The 15,636-nt window shown below is 41.2% G+C and overlaps 2 protein-coding genes across 12 annotated transcripts in view; both read left to right on the forward strand.

Moving 5' to 3' along the window:
• FABP7 (fatty acid binding protein 7) overlaps window positions 1–4,264 on the forward strand; it is a 183,500-nt gene extending 179,236 nt beyond the window's left edge. For 4 of the 10 annotated variants that reach the window (XM_064290382.1, XM_064290385.1, XM_064290383.1 and 1 more), the window contains 3 exons: window positions 127–299; window positions 955–1,056; window positions 3,771–4,249. In XM_064290382.1, coding sequence (XP_064146452.1) covers window positions 127–299; window positions 955–1,056; window positions 3,771–3,821 — 326 coding nt within the window. In that variant the 3' untranslated portion in view covers window positions 3,822–4,249. Of the gene's footprint in view, window positions 1–126; window positions 300–954; window positions 1,057–3,770 lie in introns of all 10 variants that reach the window. The other 6 variants (XM_064290389.1, XM_064290393.1, XM_064290395.1 and 3 more) reach the window with 5 other exon arrangements.
• A 4,662-nt stretch (window positions 4,265–8,926) lies between these two features.
• Window positions 8,927–15,636, forward strand: part of SMPDL3A (sphingomyelin phosphodiesterase acid like 3A) — a 33,167-nt gene continuing 26,457 nt past the window's right edge. For both annotated transcript variants that reach the window (XM_023538683.2, XM_010595307.3), the window contains exon 1: window positions 8,927–9,079. In XM_023538683.2, the coding sequence (XP_023394451.2) occupies window positions 8,968–9,079 (112 nt within the window). In that variant the 5' untranslated portion in view covers window positions 8,927–8,967. The remainder of the gene's footprint in view (window positions 9,080–15,636) is intronic.

A 15,636-nucleotide genomic window follows, 5' to 3' on the forward strand; every position in this document is an offset into this window, starting at 1 on the left:
TACAAATCATGTCCTAATGAAACTTACATTTGAGAACCTCCATTCCACAATCTGGAAGCAGGTCCCTGCTTTGTGAGCTATTGTGGAAGTTGCAGCTGACTGTATTGCTTCCCTTTGCTGTTCTAGGTGTGGGCTTTGCAGTTAGGCAGGTGGGGAACGTGACTAAACCAACCGTGATCATCAGTCAGGAGGGGGACAAAGTGGTGATCAGGACTCAAAGCACATTCAAAAACACGGAGATTAGTTTCCATCTGGGAGAAGAGTTTGATGAAACAACTGCAGATGACAGAAACTGTAAGGTAAGTAGACACTTGTTCTCTCGGGTAGGGGTGAGGAGGAGAGAATGAAAGAAATTCTCTGTGTTTCTTTTTGTAGATGATGGCGAGTAGAGAATGCCATCATTTCAATTCAGGGAAGAGGAAATCAAGATTAACACAGCAGTCTAATGCACAAACGTTCTGAACAATGAGTACTTGCTATAGCTCAAATCTTGAATCCATTTGTCTCTTACCATATGTTTTTCACATTTTATATCAAATCTGTATTTCAGAAAGCATTTAATACTGTTCATTTGAAAGGAAGATTAGACTTTGTTTAATATGTCTGAGAGCCTCAGATCAACTCAATAAATAACTTGCTTTATTTTAAGGCTTTTTTAGACCAGAATGGTGACTAGCCAGAAAGCAGCATATTAATTCGATTCAGGATTTTTATTTCTAACACAGGAAATTTTTGCATCAAGATGTATACATTTCAATCTAACTATCAATAATTAGAGTTTATATAATAGTGAATCTAGAGCAACAGAGGAAATGGTACTAATACCATAATTAGCTTATGATGGTTTATCAATTATACAACTCTTACAAGAAAAAATGACTAGTTATTTGATTTGGGTGTCAGGAATCTGACTTGCACTTCTTGCCATGTTCTGCATTTTGTTATTGATCTCAGTCTGTTATAACTCTGGATGGAGACAAACTCGTTCATGTACAGAAATGGGATGGCAAAGAAACAAATTTTGTAAGAGAAATTAAGGATGGCAAAATGGTCATGGTGAGTAATGACAATTCTCCTTTCTTCCCTTCTTTCCACGCCCTCTCACCTATCCGTCTGCCTCCCTCCTTCCCTTCCTTTCTCCCTCCCTTTCTTAATAACATTATTATCTCTAGCAAGGGCCTTTAACCATGTGTAAAAGATGATAAATAAAAAGTTCCTAGCTAATTATTTCCTTGGTTCTGCTTCAACTGTAGAAAGAGAGAAGAATTCTAACTAGTGTATTTAAAAGATAAAAAAGTCGCAGTTGATTGTTCTAACACTGGGTGTCAAAAAAAAATTTTTTTTGGAAGGATTTGTGTTTTTATATGCTGTTGATTCTGACTCAATGAAATCTAAATCTAAAATCAATAATCATGAAAATATATAAAGATGATTGATGTTATAAGAGCATGAAGCTTATTTAGTATCAGGAAAAAAATTACAGCTCCTGTAATAAATAATAAGAGATCCTTAAATATTTTATATTTTAATTGATAAAGGTTGTACAAGTTCAGTGCAGAAAATTTAGAATGTAACACAAAAGTATTATAAAGAAGATCAAAAAATTTTTCTGTAATCCCTCATCAGAGAGAACCAATTTAATGGTATTTCCTTCCAGTCTTTTTTCTATGCATAAGATGCCTTTTAAAGATATACATCCGACACTGGGTGTCGTTGTTGTTGTATGCCGTTGAGTCAATTTCGACTCACAGTTATAGTATAGGATAAGGTAGAACTGCCCCATAGGATTTCTTAGACTGCAATCTTTATGGGAGCAGGTCACCAGGTCTTTCTTCATGGAAGCCACTGGTAGGTTTCAAACCACTGACCTTTCAGTTAGCACCTGAGCGCTTAACCACTGTGCCATCAGGACTCCTTCAATACTGGGTAGGCAAGCAAAAATTATAAACAAAAAGTAATTAGAAAACAATTTCCCTAATAAGAAACAGGAGTAGCATTACAAATAGGAAAAAATGTTATGCCTTGATCTAGCCTCTCCCAGAGACATTTTTTTTTAATGGCATTTTGATGACACTGATATAGTGAAATAGATGAATTCATTTTTTAGGATTGCTTTATGCATTCCTTCTAAGATAATACCAGAAAGAAATTTTTGTTTTGTTATTTAAGAAAACTGTTTCCTTTTTCACCCCTTGACTACTGCAGTCAGAGCCGTTCTACAAGGAGATACACAAAAAAACCAAACCCACTGCCGTCCAGTCTATTCCCACTCATAGCAACCCTACAGGACTGCCCCATGGGATTTCCAAGGCTGTAAATCTTTACAGAAGCAGACTGCCAAATCTTTCTCCCTTGGAGTGGCTGATGGGTTTAAACTGCCAGTCTTTTCGTTTGCCAGCTGAGCACTTTAACCACTGCACCGGGACTCCGACATTGAGATATAAAACCAAAACACCTGTTGCTGTTGAGTCGATTCTGACTCATGGCTTACATATTTATACTTCTTTTCAAGTATGAAATTGGGGATTGGGAGCAGAGGGACAGTTTTCCTTTCATGTTAGAAGATATTTGCCCACATTTTTCTATACTGATAATTAAAAAGGAGGATTCATTTATAAAAGAGTAAGCCTGTTTCTGTGTTTCTATCTCAATTTTTCCTGAATATGGGTAACAAATAGCTCAACTCTGGCACGTGTGACTATAATTCTGGCAAAATCAAATTCGTACAAGGAAATTAAAACAATGAGCACATTACACTCTTGAAAATAGCACCAATACATGAAAATATTGCCCTTAAAAAAAACCCTACATTTTGTAAAGTGGTTTTATAGTCATTCTTCAAGTTGGATTTGACATCAGAGTGATAGAGCCTGTGTTCTACATTATACCAACTTAACCACCTAGGTTCACACAGGCTAAAACATGACAGCCAAGGCAATGAGAATAGCTTCACATTTACCTTTACTTGTTAATTTTAGAACAAGCCATTCCATATACCACTAATCCAAATGAGTTTTCCAGGAGCTACGGCTGCTAACCAAGAGGTCAGCCGTTCAAATCCATCAGGCACAGCCACTGCTTGGAAACCCTATGGGGCAGTTCTATTCTGACCCACAGGGTAGCTATGGGTCAGAATTGACTTGACGGCACAATGGTTTGGTTTTGTTTTTATTCCACATTTATCTAGATTATTAATTGAAATCTGTTATGAAAAGTTATTAGAAATTTCATTCATTTTCAAAGTACATAGCTGAGAAAATGATTTAGACATGCTATTCCTCACACCCTGGTGGTGTAGTGGTTAAGAGCTACAACCGCTAAGCAAAAGGTTGGCAGTTGGAATCCACCAGGCACTCTATGGAAACTGAATGGGGCAGTCCAACTCCATCCTATAGGGTCACTATGAGTCGGAATCGACTCGACGGCAATGGGTTTATTCCTCACGCCCAATGTATCCCTATTACCCTCATAATTTAAGGCAAAAGGAATTCTTTTGATATAAATCTAGATTGTTAATCTCAATTTTTGCTTTGGACATGAACTACGTCTACATGAGAACCCTTACGTGTATATTTAAATAATTTTTTTATACTCTCAATAAGTATGGGTTTCTTCTTTTTTTAGATTCAAAGAAATAGTTATGCAGCTTTTGGCATTTGTAAATTTTATTAGTTTTGCATCATGCTTAAAATATAAATATGATAATTATTAAAAATTCAGCTACTGCTATTCCTGTGTAGAAAGATTTTATTTCCCCTTGAATTTTTCAGACTCTTACTTTTGGTGATGTGGTTGCTGTTCGCCACTATGACAAGGCTTAGGAAGGTACGGTTCCTGACCTGGGGCTGTTTTCTTTTCCTACAATTTTTCGGTTTACGCAAGTCTCAGTGACATCCTGCTATTACAGCAAAGTGCATCACTAATTAGGTTATCCTTTGTGTGGAAGTGGAACATAGTGACTTAAAAACATGTCACTCCAAGCTACTAGTCCAGTTTTGATCTGCAAATTCATCATGTTTTATAATTCGCCTTTAAAATTTTAAGCACTTTTTTTTTTTTATAAAGAAGTAAATACATTTTATACTTTCTTTCGGGATGCATATCAAATTGGAATAAAAATATTACACATATGTGAAATGTCGTTGTTGTTTTTAATATCATTATTCTGGCTGCAAATTGTATAATAGAAGGTTTTAAGTAAAACAGCCATTCTTATGGCATAAAATAAGACTGGATGATTCAGCTCCTAATTTTAAAAAATAAGCAGAAGTCTAGTGAAATGTAGAAATGTCACAGTTTTTGGCTAAGGTGTCTATGGAAAATTTGTGATGATTAAAGTCATTTTGTCAGCATCCAAAGAAGCCTTGATATAGAGAGAAGGTCGGGCTACAGAAGTGAAGTCTAGCCATTAGAAATAGATGCTCTAAAGAAGCAAAACGATATTCCGCATTTTTTTAAAATAACACGCCCATGTCATATAACATGAGGAAATGATGAAATTAAGTAAAATAGTTCTGGCATAGTGCATGCATTCTTTGCAAAAAAAATACAGTATACGAAAGTTTCATATTTAATCAAAATTTATATATATTCAAAATTTCCTAATTGAAAGATGAATAGCAAAAGGGAGTGAATTTTATCCTGGATTGTGGAGGTGTGTCTCCAGCCGGTAAACTGAGCTGGTCTAAGTTAATTGAGGCATTAAAATGAAGTGTACATAGAATATTCATAAAGACATTCAAATTTCTTTTTTTTTTCTTGGTGGTGGGGGTGGGGGCAGGGGGGTGGGGGTGGGGGTAGGGGTGGTTGTAACTGCGTTGACCAGACCAAAGTAAATGATTGTTGGTAACTGGCCAGGGTTTGAATTTGTATGAACAAATATTTTGTAATCAACTTGACTGCAACGGGTTATAGTTTACAAAGTACTTCTTATAAATTTTTCTCAACCTCACAACGTGATACAAATAAGGGGGGGTATTATTATTTTTACTTTACTCTTGAGAAAACTAAAGATTAGAGAGTTTTATGTGTTCAAGATCTCATGGCTAGCAAATAACAAATGACACTGAGATGTCAACTGCACACCCTTCAATCTCACCCTTCATTTCCTCTCAAAAAATTCTTATTTCAGATAACTCTTCTTCTGAAACAAAATGCAAGATTTTATTTTCCCTAATCATTTCTTGGAGCCCTGGTGGCACTGTGGTTAGGTGTTCGGCCGCTAACCAAAAGGTCAGCAGTTAGTATCCACCAGCTGCTCCTTGGAAACCTCATGGGGCCGTTCTACTTTGTCCTATAGGGTGGCTATAAGTCAGAATTGACTTGATGGCAACAGTGTTTTGGTTTGGTTTTTGTTAATCATTTCTTAGCAAATGTTATCCTCTTGGAAAAAAACAAAGGTAAATATTTTCAGGGCAAATATACAATACTCATTTTTTGTCAACTCAGTAATTTCAAGGTCTAATTAACTTGTAAGTATGAGGAAACTTCTTTAACTCACACAATTCACTGCAGTCATACTATTAACTAACTACTGAATTACTTCAATGGACCATAAGAGAAGAAAAAACAAAAGTGCAGCTACAGGATTTAACATTTGACCGTACAATTATGACTGTCAAGACTTTCTACCTAAGACTACCATTCCTAAAGCTAGAGTCTATCCCCGTTGTAAAGCACGAAACAGTATGCAGTGCTTGCTCCAGCTGTTCTGAGAGCCAAAAGCAGAGGACTACTTAACTCTCGGTGATTTCTTAATATACCCCTGGTAGAGCAATGGTGGTTAAGCAACTCAGCTGCTAACAGAAAGGTCAGCAGTTCGACCCCACCAGTTGCCCAGAAGGGGAAAAGATCTGGACAGTGGTGGGTTATCCAGATCATCTTACCAGATCATCTATAGTGAACAATTTCACATTTTCCCACCACATCAAAGAGTCTAGGCATGGCTGGCATCTGTCTCTCTCCCAATCCCACAGCACTTGCCTACAGAATCAAAGCCTCTTTTCAAATTTACAATCCCTGACAGGGGCAGATGACCCAGTGAGCAAGGTAAACATGGGCTTGCTTGTGCATACTTACTAAGTAGTAGTGAACACTGTCACCTGTTTTTTTTTTTTTTTTTACCAAATCAAAGATGTGAAATTGTTCTCTACAGATTAGGAAGTAAATACAAGTAAACCCGTGCTTACCTTGCTTACTGGGTAATCCTACCCTGCCTGGCAACCAGATCAGATCGGCTCCTATAAAGTTTAAAGTCTATAGGGGCAGTTCTCCCCTGCCCTACAGGGTGGCTATGAGTCAGAATCGACTCAATAGCACACAACATTCTCAGACATACAAGGCCAGGGATGGAGATGGAGGTGGGGGTTCATCTTCAGCTTAGTTAATGAGACAAATAATATTTTACGTTTTATAGGGTAGACTAATGATAAAGGTGGCGTAGTGGTTAAGAGCTACAGCTGCTAACCAAAAGTTCTGCAGTTCGAATGTACTAGGTGCTCCTTGGAAACCCTATGAGGCAGTCTGCTCTGTCCTATAAGGTCGCTATGAGTTGGAATCGATGTGTTGACAATGGGTTTGGTCTGGTTTGGTTTAATGATACAGTAAAACCTGTTGTCCTCGAGTCGATTCTGACTCATAGTGACCCTACTGGACAGACCAGAATTGCCTCCATAGGTTTTCAAGGAGCAGCAGCTGGATTTGAACTGTTGACGTTTTTGGTTAGCAGCCTGAGCTCTTAACCACTGTGTCACCAGGGTTCCAAAGGGTCGTAGTGGTGGAAGATAAAAAAGACACTTTTGCTTCCTAAATGTTTCCAAAATAGTTGCAAACAAATTTTCTTCAAGCCATATTCTCTATTGCGCTGCAATCTTCCAATGCACTAGCTTTTCTGACTTGTCTTTGTCGTTTTGTTGATTTTTAACATAGTTAACAGCAGAGGAAACATTACCAAGACCAAAGGCAATTCATCTACAGACCCTGGAAGATGTTGTTGTTAGGCTCATCCAGTCGATTTTTGACTCCTAGGACCCCATGTGACAGCTTGGAAGTACATTTATGAAATTCCAAAACCTCAGAGATACAACTAAGCTAAAAACTGTCTTGTGAACTTCAGTCACTGACTGCTGCCAGTGAGTAATCAGAAACTTCCACCCTGTCACGTGTGTTCTTCCCCACCCTCACAAAATGCATGTCTGTGCAGACTTATGATTATATAGCCAGGATAGAGTCATATATCCAAAGATGTTGAGACACTGTGACTTTATGTTTCTGAGAGAGTGGGTACATAGGAAAAAAAAAAAAGCAGAGTGGGTAGAAGAGAGAATGATGTCTCTACTCATTAATTTTAACATACTATCTTTTTAAGATTGCCAATATATTTTAGGTTTCAAAATGTGTACATCCTATTTTATGACTTACTTCCTGAAGAACTTTTTCACAACCAATTTAATTCCAGTAAACATTATTGAAAATAATTTTTTTAAAAAGATAAGTGAAAACTGCTATTATTTACAATTTATCCTTTTTCTATCTTTCATAATATTTGGACTAAAACTCACAAGTTATTTTCCTGTTCTTAAAGTTCTTCTTTCTCACCTGCTCTCCATCTACTTTCTTGCTCCATTTTCCCCCATGCTCTGGAGGTACTGGGCTGAGATATTCCAAGGACCATTTTGTCCATGATTGGCAGGCTCTTTTTGGTTTTCATAAGGCTTTTGAAATGTCCTAGAATGGAGGCAGGACTTGAACTGCCCTGGCAGGACCTGAAACAGGAAACTAAAGCCAAGCACCTTGATTCCCATTTCAAAGACCCTTTGACAAGACACACTCCCATTAAATTACACAGGATACAAAATTAAGTCTGCAGTGATGGGAAACAAACACCCTTTACAACATCTTTTATGAGATTAGTAATTCAGGAACTCCAAAGGAATTCCATGTCCTACAAATATAAACTATATGCTCTTGAAGAGTTCAGAATCCTTATAAATGCTAGAAGGAACACAGAATACACAACCCCACCGCAGTTTGGGGATCTTGGCTTCTCTTGTCAGATTAAGTATCCGAAAACCAAAACCAAAAAACCCATTGTTGGGCTCGATTTTGACACATTGCGACCCTATACGACACAGGAAACTGCCCCATAGGGTTTCCAAGGAGCAGGTAGTGGATTTGAACTACTGACCTTTTGGTTAGCAAGTATCTGAAAGAAAAAAAAAAATCCTTGGAAGAGTAAAATTGACAGCCTCCATTTATGATTTCCCTCCATCTCTCGAGTGTATAAAGCACTGTTCTGAGACATTCTTCTAGCTCAGTTGAAGAAAACTTAGCACTGGGGCAGCGGTTCTCAAACATTAATATCACTTCAGTATCACCTGGAGAACTCATAAAAACATAAATTACTGGGCCCCATTCCCAGTGTTTCGGATTCAGTAGGTCTGGGTGGGGCCTGAGAACTTGCACTTCTAACTAGAGTTCCCAGGTGGCCTGCTAATGCTGCTAGTCCGGAGACTACATATTTGAGATCCACTGGTCGGTCCTATAGGGTCGTTATGAGCCGGAATCAACTCCATGGCAAAAGGTTTGGTTTTTTTGGTCTTCCCAAAACTTCTGCTGGCCTTATCCGTTTCCAAATCACGATACTTAAGGGTTCTCTCCACCTCTGCTGAGGAACTCCACCTGTTTAGGGCCAGGTGGCATTTAGGAAAGATGATCTGCTTGGGGGCTGGCCCAAGAACATTCCTTCCTAAGCCAGTCACAGACCTAAGAAGAAACAAGACGGCAGATACTCGCAAGACGGGAGCTCACCGGCAGAGAAGCCATGTGTCCGCGGAGGCTGCCCTTGCACGTGATCCGCTGGGCGTCCACCAGCAGCCGTCTGCTGCCTCCTCCCCACCTCCGGGGCCCTGCCGTCTGCGTGGAGCAGCCCGACAGCCCGAACCTCCAGGGTGACGGCCGCGGTCCGTGATGGCGCTGCCGGGCGCGCTTGTCTGCTGCCTTCTGGCTGTCTGGTACCACCGCCCCGCCTTCGGGCTGCCCCTGGCGTCTGCCGGCTCCCGGACCCCTGCTCGGGCCGTAGGTGAGTCCGCGGTCCTTCCCCCTGGAGCTGCCGGAAGCGCTCGAACAAAGTTAGGAAAGTGCGTGAGGGCAGCTGGGCGCCTCGGCCCAGGAGCAGGAGAGCTGGGCCCGGGAGGCGGTGGGCGCTGACGGCGGCCGCTGGACGTGGGAAGGGCGACGGAGAGAGGAGAGAGGAGAGAGCCGGGCACGGGACCCGAAGCTCGGGGCTCAGTAGGGGGAAACGCCCGCGCCCGTGGGCCGCTCCGGGGGAGGGTGGCCGCCCAATTTCGCCTCCGTTTCACTTGTTTACACCTTGCATCTCGCTGGGTTTTCCTCCTTGGGAAAGGAAAGAGAAGCTGCATTTCTTAAGGAAAAAAGGTGACGACGAGTTCGATGTCCCGCGGCCCTGAATCTGCCCAGGGCAGAGGGAGTTGTGGGGGCTTTTACCCTAACGTGAGGGGTGTAAGTTTCAGGCGAACTCAGCGTCTTCTGTCCAGCGTCCCGAGGTTCTCACTCCCCAGCCAGAGTGCCGTCCACCTCGTTGCTACACACACCTGTGTTTACTACAGAACGCATGGGGCATTCTTTTTACACGGTTGTCACTTAGCTCCACGCAGGCAGGACCGATTGTATTCACTCCCAGCACTTAACAGTGCCTGTTACAGCAGTGGTTCTCAAAGTGTGGTCCCTGGACCAGCAGCAGCAGCAGCATCACCTAAATTTGTTGGAAGTGCAGATTTTCAGCCCCACGAAGCACTTACTGAATGTGAAACCCTGGGGGATGGGGCCCAACAATCTGTTTACCGATCCTTCCCAGACGCACGCCAGTGTTTGAGAACCACTGGTCTAGGATAAACACGTTTCAAGAGAGATTGTACAGTGTCATCTGAGCCTTCCGTTTCAAAGGTCACGGCGCCTCCCCACCACAGTCCCTTTAAAACTAACTACTCTGTTATTTAAAAAAAAAAAAAAAAAAAAAAGAATTAGGCAGAGCTCTGTTTTGTTTCTGAGGATAGCTGTATAGCTGTATCTAGACTCAGTAGTGCAGTACTATAGTGCTGAGAGCTCTCTCTCTCTCTCACACACACACACACACAAACAAACAAACACCTGACTTTGGGAATTTCCTGGGGGAACATGTCTCCTCTTTGCCTGAGAGCCAAGTCCACATGACTCAGCTGTCAGGTAGTTAATAGCAACAACTGTAAATCTGGTTTCTCAACTCTGGCAAATGTCAGTCATAACAAGAAATTGCCCCAAAATATTTACTGCATGCTGGTTTCTGCTTGTATTATTGCTGGAGTTGAGTTTCTATGATTATGTGACTATTTAGGATTTTGAGATAAAATGTCTCAGGTTGCGTGAGACCAGCTAATGGCAATGTCTGTCTGAGTTACACACAGACTGTGCCTCAGACTTTCAAGCAGCAATAAGACTGATAAGAATGAGGACTGCACCCAGTGGCCAGGGTGCTACCTTTCATCTAGTATGATCGGGCTGCACACATAAGCATTGGCAAAGTGAAAGCCATTATTATTTATAGAAAGCAAATGGTAAACAATAGGAACAGATTACTTATAGTGAACTGGTCCTGCCCCCCTACGTGTAATCCACTTTGTAAGAGAGGAACCTGTTTACATCTCAAAGGGGGACCATATACCCTTCCCCCAAATTACTCATGTTCATACTTTTTTTATACTTAGGTCACTCAGCAGGCGCATTGTGGTTTGGTTCGCAGGAGCTCAGGTGCTTGTTTCTGCGCTGTCTGAGGCCCACATGGCTTTTCCACCTAAGGAGCCCTCTCAGCTCCCACTACTTTGCTGCCCAGGGGGCCCACATGGTTCCTACTGCACTTCCTCTGCCGCGGGGCCTCATGGCTGGGTCTACTTGCCCACTCTGCAGTGACATAGAAGACCCTTGCACAGGATCCTCTTAGCCTCTGCGAGCAACCCCTGTATGGGGGTAGCAGCTCTATTGGTGACTTTCTGCTCAGGGCAGGGGGTGATGTCCAGTTTTTCCCATAGGTGAACCAGCCCACCCCAGCTGTCTCTCTTGGTCTTCAGTGTTACAGCCGTTGACCTTTTATTTGGGTCTAGGAGGTTCTCAACCCAGGGACCCTGGGTCCAAAGGACAGGCTCTGCTGTAGGCTTTTGTCAATCATGAGATTCCCCCCAAAACCTCTGTGAGATTGGCCCCTTATTATATTACTCTTACGGTGTGGTCTTCCCAGCAGGACAGCAAACCAAATAATCCCTTAGGTGGACTGCAGTCCTTCTGAGTAGGACACAAGCCATTTATTCAGCTAGTAAATAGATCAGTCACTTGCAAAATTGTGACTTGACCAATGAATTTAGGAAATTTACATTTCGGGAGAATTACAAACCCAGAGCCAGGAAGACCATTCTAGAGAAACCCATCCCACTACAAGTAAATTTCACCTTTTGTTTTTAAACATCTAATTGCCAAGTGTCTCAGAGAAGGCTTTCTGGAGACCGTGGGAACTTTTACTTCACACCTCCTTGCTTTGATATGGAATCTACAAGGTTGAGTCATTTACTGGAGGAGAAGGATAACTGGAGTTCAAAGGCCTGAAGTGCTGACTCAGGAGTTTCAGATGGTTTTATTTTACATGTTTTTCTCCTTGATGTGAACATACCATCCCACCCCACTCTACTCTGCCCCCCAAAATGCTCGAACTTCCTTTCCAGTATTCACTAAGCCTGGCTCCTGTTTGCTTGTATTTTGTTTGTTTTTTTGTTTGCTTGTTTCCCATGAAAATTCCCAGCCTCTGTTTTCTATCCTGTCAGTCTTGGTGGTCAGAGGACAACAACCCAGGGAGGCTTCAATTGGATGTGTTTGCCCACAGCTCTGGAGGCTTAGTAGCCCAGGAACCTACTGGAGTATTTAGTGCATAGAAATCAACCTGATAAACAAACAAAAACCTATTTTAAGTAATAGCCTCAAGTCCAAACATTTGATCTATAGTTCAGTAGGTTCTCCGGGATAAATTATAATATTTTCTTTGACTTAAAGATTTTCTTTGTATAATTTTGAGCCACATTGTATCCACATTTATTTAAAAATGTTTATAGCACACACATTCCTCAAGTTCTTTTTAAAGATTATTTGCAGATAAGTAGGAACATGAAAGATCTATACAAAGAAAACTACAAAACACTACTGCAAGAAACCAAAAGAGACCTACATAAATGGAAAAAGAGACCATGCTTATGACTAGGAAGACTCAACGTTGTGAAAATTTCCATCCTACCCAAAGTGATCTACAGATACAGTGCAATCCCAGTCCAAATTCCAACAGCATTCTTTAACAAGATGGAGAAAGTAATCACCAACTTATATGGAGAGGGATGAGGCCTGGATTGGTAAAGCATTATTGAGAAGAAGAACAAAGTGGGAGGCCTTGCACTACCTGATCTTAGAACCTACTGTACAGCCACGGTAGTCAAAACAGCCTGGTACTGGTATAGCAACAGACACATAGACCAATGTAATAGAATTGAAAACCCAGACATAAATCCATCTATCTACAGGTAGCTGATATTTGACAAACAGCCGAAGTCCATTAAATGGGAAAAAGACAGTCTCTTTAACAAACAGTGAGGCATAACTGAATGTTCATCTATAAAAAAATGGAATAGGATCCATACCCCACGCCATACACAAAAACTAACTCAAAATGGATCAAAGACCTAAATATAAAACTTAAAACAATAAAGATCATGGAAGAAAAACTAGAGACAATGCTGGGGACCCTAATACATGGCATAAATACAATACAAACCATTACTAACAATGCACATACACCAGAAGATAGACTTGATAACTGTGAGCTCCTAAAAATTAAACACACTCATCAAAAGACTTCACGTGAAGAGTAAAAAGAGAACCTACAGACTGGGAAAATATTTTTGGCTATTACATCTCTGGCAAGGACCTAATCTCTAAAACCTACAAAATACTTCAACACCTACACAACAAAAAGACAAACAACCTAATTAAAAAATGGGCAAAGGATATTGTCTTAGTTATCAAGTGCTGCGATAACAGAAATACCACAAGTGGATGGCTTTAACAAAGAGAAGTTTATTCTCTCACAGTCTAGTAGGCTAGAAGTCCAAATTCAGGGTGTCAGCTCCAGGACACGGCATTCTCTCTTGGCTCTGGAAGAAGATTCCTTGTCATCAATCTTCCACTCGTCGAGGAGCTTCTCAGGCGCAGGAACCCCAGGTCCAAAGGATGCACTCTTCCCCCAGTGCTGCTTTCTTGGTGGTATGAGGTCCCCAACTCTCTGCTTGCTCCCTTTTTATCTCTTGAGAGATAAAAGATGGTTCAGGCCACACCCCAGGGAAACTCCCCTTACCTTGGATCAGGGAGATGACCTGAATAAGGTTGGTGTTACAATCACACCCTAATCCTCTCAACATAAAATTACGATCACAAAATGGAGGGCAACCACACAATACTGGGAATCATGGCGTAAACAAGTTGATACACACAGTTTTGGGGGGACATAATTCAATCCATGACAGATTTGAACAGACACTTCACCAAAGAAAACATTTAGATGGCTAGCAGACACATGAAAAAATGCTTGAGATCATTAGCCATTAAAGAAATGCAAATCAAAACTACAATGACATACCATCTCACCCCAACAATACTGGCACTAATCAAGGAAAATCCAGAAAATAACAAATGTTGCAAAGGTTGTGTGGAGATTGGAACTCTTATGCACTGCTGGTGGGAATGCAAAATGGTACAACCACTGTGGAAAATGATACGGCACCCTTTTAAAAAGCTAAAAATAGAAATACCATATGATCCAGCAATCCCACTCCTAGGAATGTATCCTAGAGAGATAAGAGCCACCACACAAATAGACATCTGCACACCCATGTTCATTGCAGCACTATTCGCATAGCAAAAAGATGGAAACAACCTAACTGCCCATCAACAGATGAGTGGATAAACAAATTATGGTACCTACACACAGTGGAATACTATGCAATGATAAAGAACAATGATGAATCCACAGAACATACCACAACATGGATGAATCTGCAGGACATTATGCTGAGTGAAATAAGTCAGTCACAAAAGGACAAATATTGTATGGAATCACTATTATAAAAACTCAAGAAAAGGTTTACATAGAAAAAAATGATCTCTGATAGTTCTGAGTAGGGAGTGGTGGGGAGGGAAAATCACTAACTAGATAGTAGACAAGTGTCAACTTTGGCAAAGGGAAGGGCAACACACAATATAGAGGAAATCAGCACAGTGTGTCTAAGGCAAAGTCATAGTAGCTTCCCAGACACATCCAGACACCTTGAGGGACCGAGTTGCTGGGGCTGAGGGCTGAGGGCCAGAGTCTTGGGGGACAACTAGGTCAATTGGCATAACACAGTTCATAAAGAAAATGTTCTACAGCCTGCTTTGGTGAGTAGCATCTGGGGTCTTAAAAGGTTGAGAGCAGTCGTCTAAAATACATCTATTGTTCCCATCCCATTCGGAAGCAAAGGAGAATGAAGAAAACCAAAGACACAAGGAAAATATTTACTAGAGGACTAAAGGACCACATGACTCACAGCCTCCTCCAGCCTGAGCCCAGAAGAACTAGATGATGCCAGGCTACCACCACCAACTGCTCTGGCAGGGACCACAATGGAGAGGCCTGGACAGAACAGGAAGAAAATGTAGAACAAAATTCAAATTCACAGAAAAAGACCAGACTTACTGGTCTGTCAGAGACTGGAGGAATCCCCATGACTCTGGCCCCTGGATACTGTGCTAACTCAGAATGGAAGCCACTCCCAAAACCCACTTTTCAGACAAAGATTAGACAGGCCTATAAAACAAATGATAACACACCTGAGGCAAGAAATGTGCTTCTTAGTTCAATCAAATATACGAGACCAAGTGGGAAACTCCTGCCCAAAAGCAAGAGAAGAAGGCAGGAAAGGACAAATAAGCTGGATGGATACAGGGGACCCAGGGTGCAAAGAGAGAGAGTGCTGTCATATTGTGGGGAATACAACCAGTGTAACAAAACAATTTGTGCATAAATTTTTGCATGAGAACTTACACTGTAAACTTTCATCTAAAAAAAAAAAAGCACAGTAAAATTATATATATATATAAAGGTAAAAAGATTGCTTTCAAAACAAGAAAGTAATTGCAGAAAAAGTGAAAAGAACTTTGGACTCTGAATCCAGCAACCTGTGTTGCAGCGAGGGCTATGCTACAGGCCAGGTCTGTGGCCCTGAAAACACACATGCGCACAGCATTTTGTATGGCATTTCGGTTTTTGTGCATGGGGTGAGCTTCCAGAGGTTCATTATTCATGGTGCCCGGGATATGAACTTGTCAGAGCTCTGTTCTGGGCGTCTATTTAAAGAATCTAAATAATTACCCTCTCATTTATCCGTCTGGCAGTTCATTGTAGTAGAAGGAGGATTAGGCTATAAGTCTGGAGAGACTGGTTCGGGTTCAGATTTCATTACTGAGTCATCACTTGACCTGGAGGAAATCCTGAAAACCTACTTTTGCCTAAATGTC

This window comes from Loxodonta africana, chromosome 1 (genome assembly GCF_030014295.1).
Source record: "Loxodonta africana isolate mLoxAfr1 chromosome 1, mLoxAfr1.hap2, whole genome shotgun sequence".
Lineage (NCBI taxonomy): Eukaryota > Metazoa > Chordata > Mammalia > Proboscidea > Elephantidae > Loxodonta > Loxodonta africana.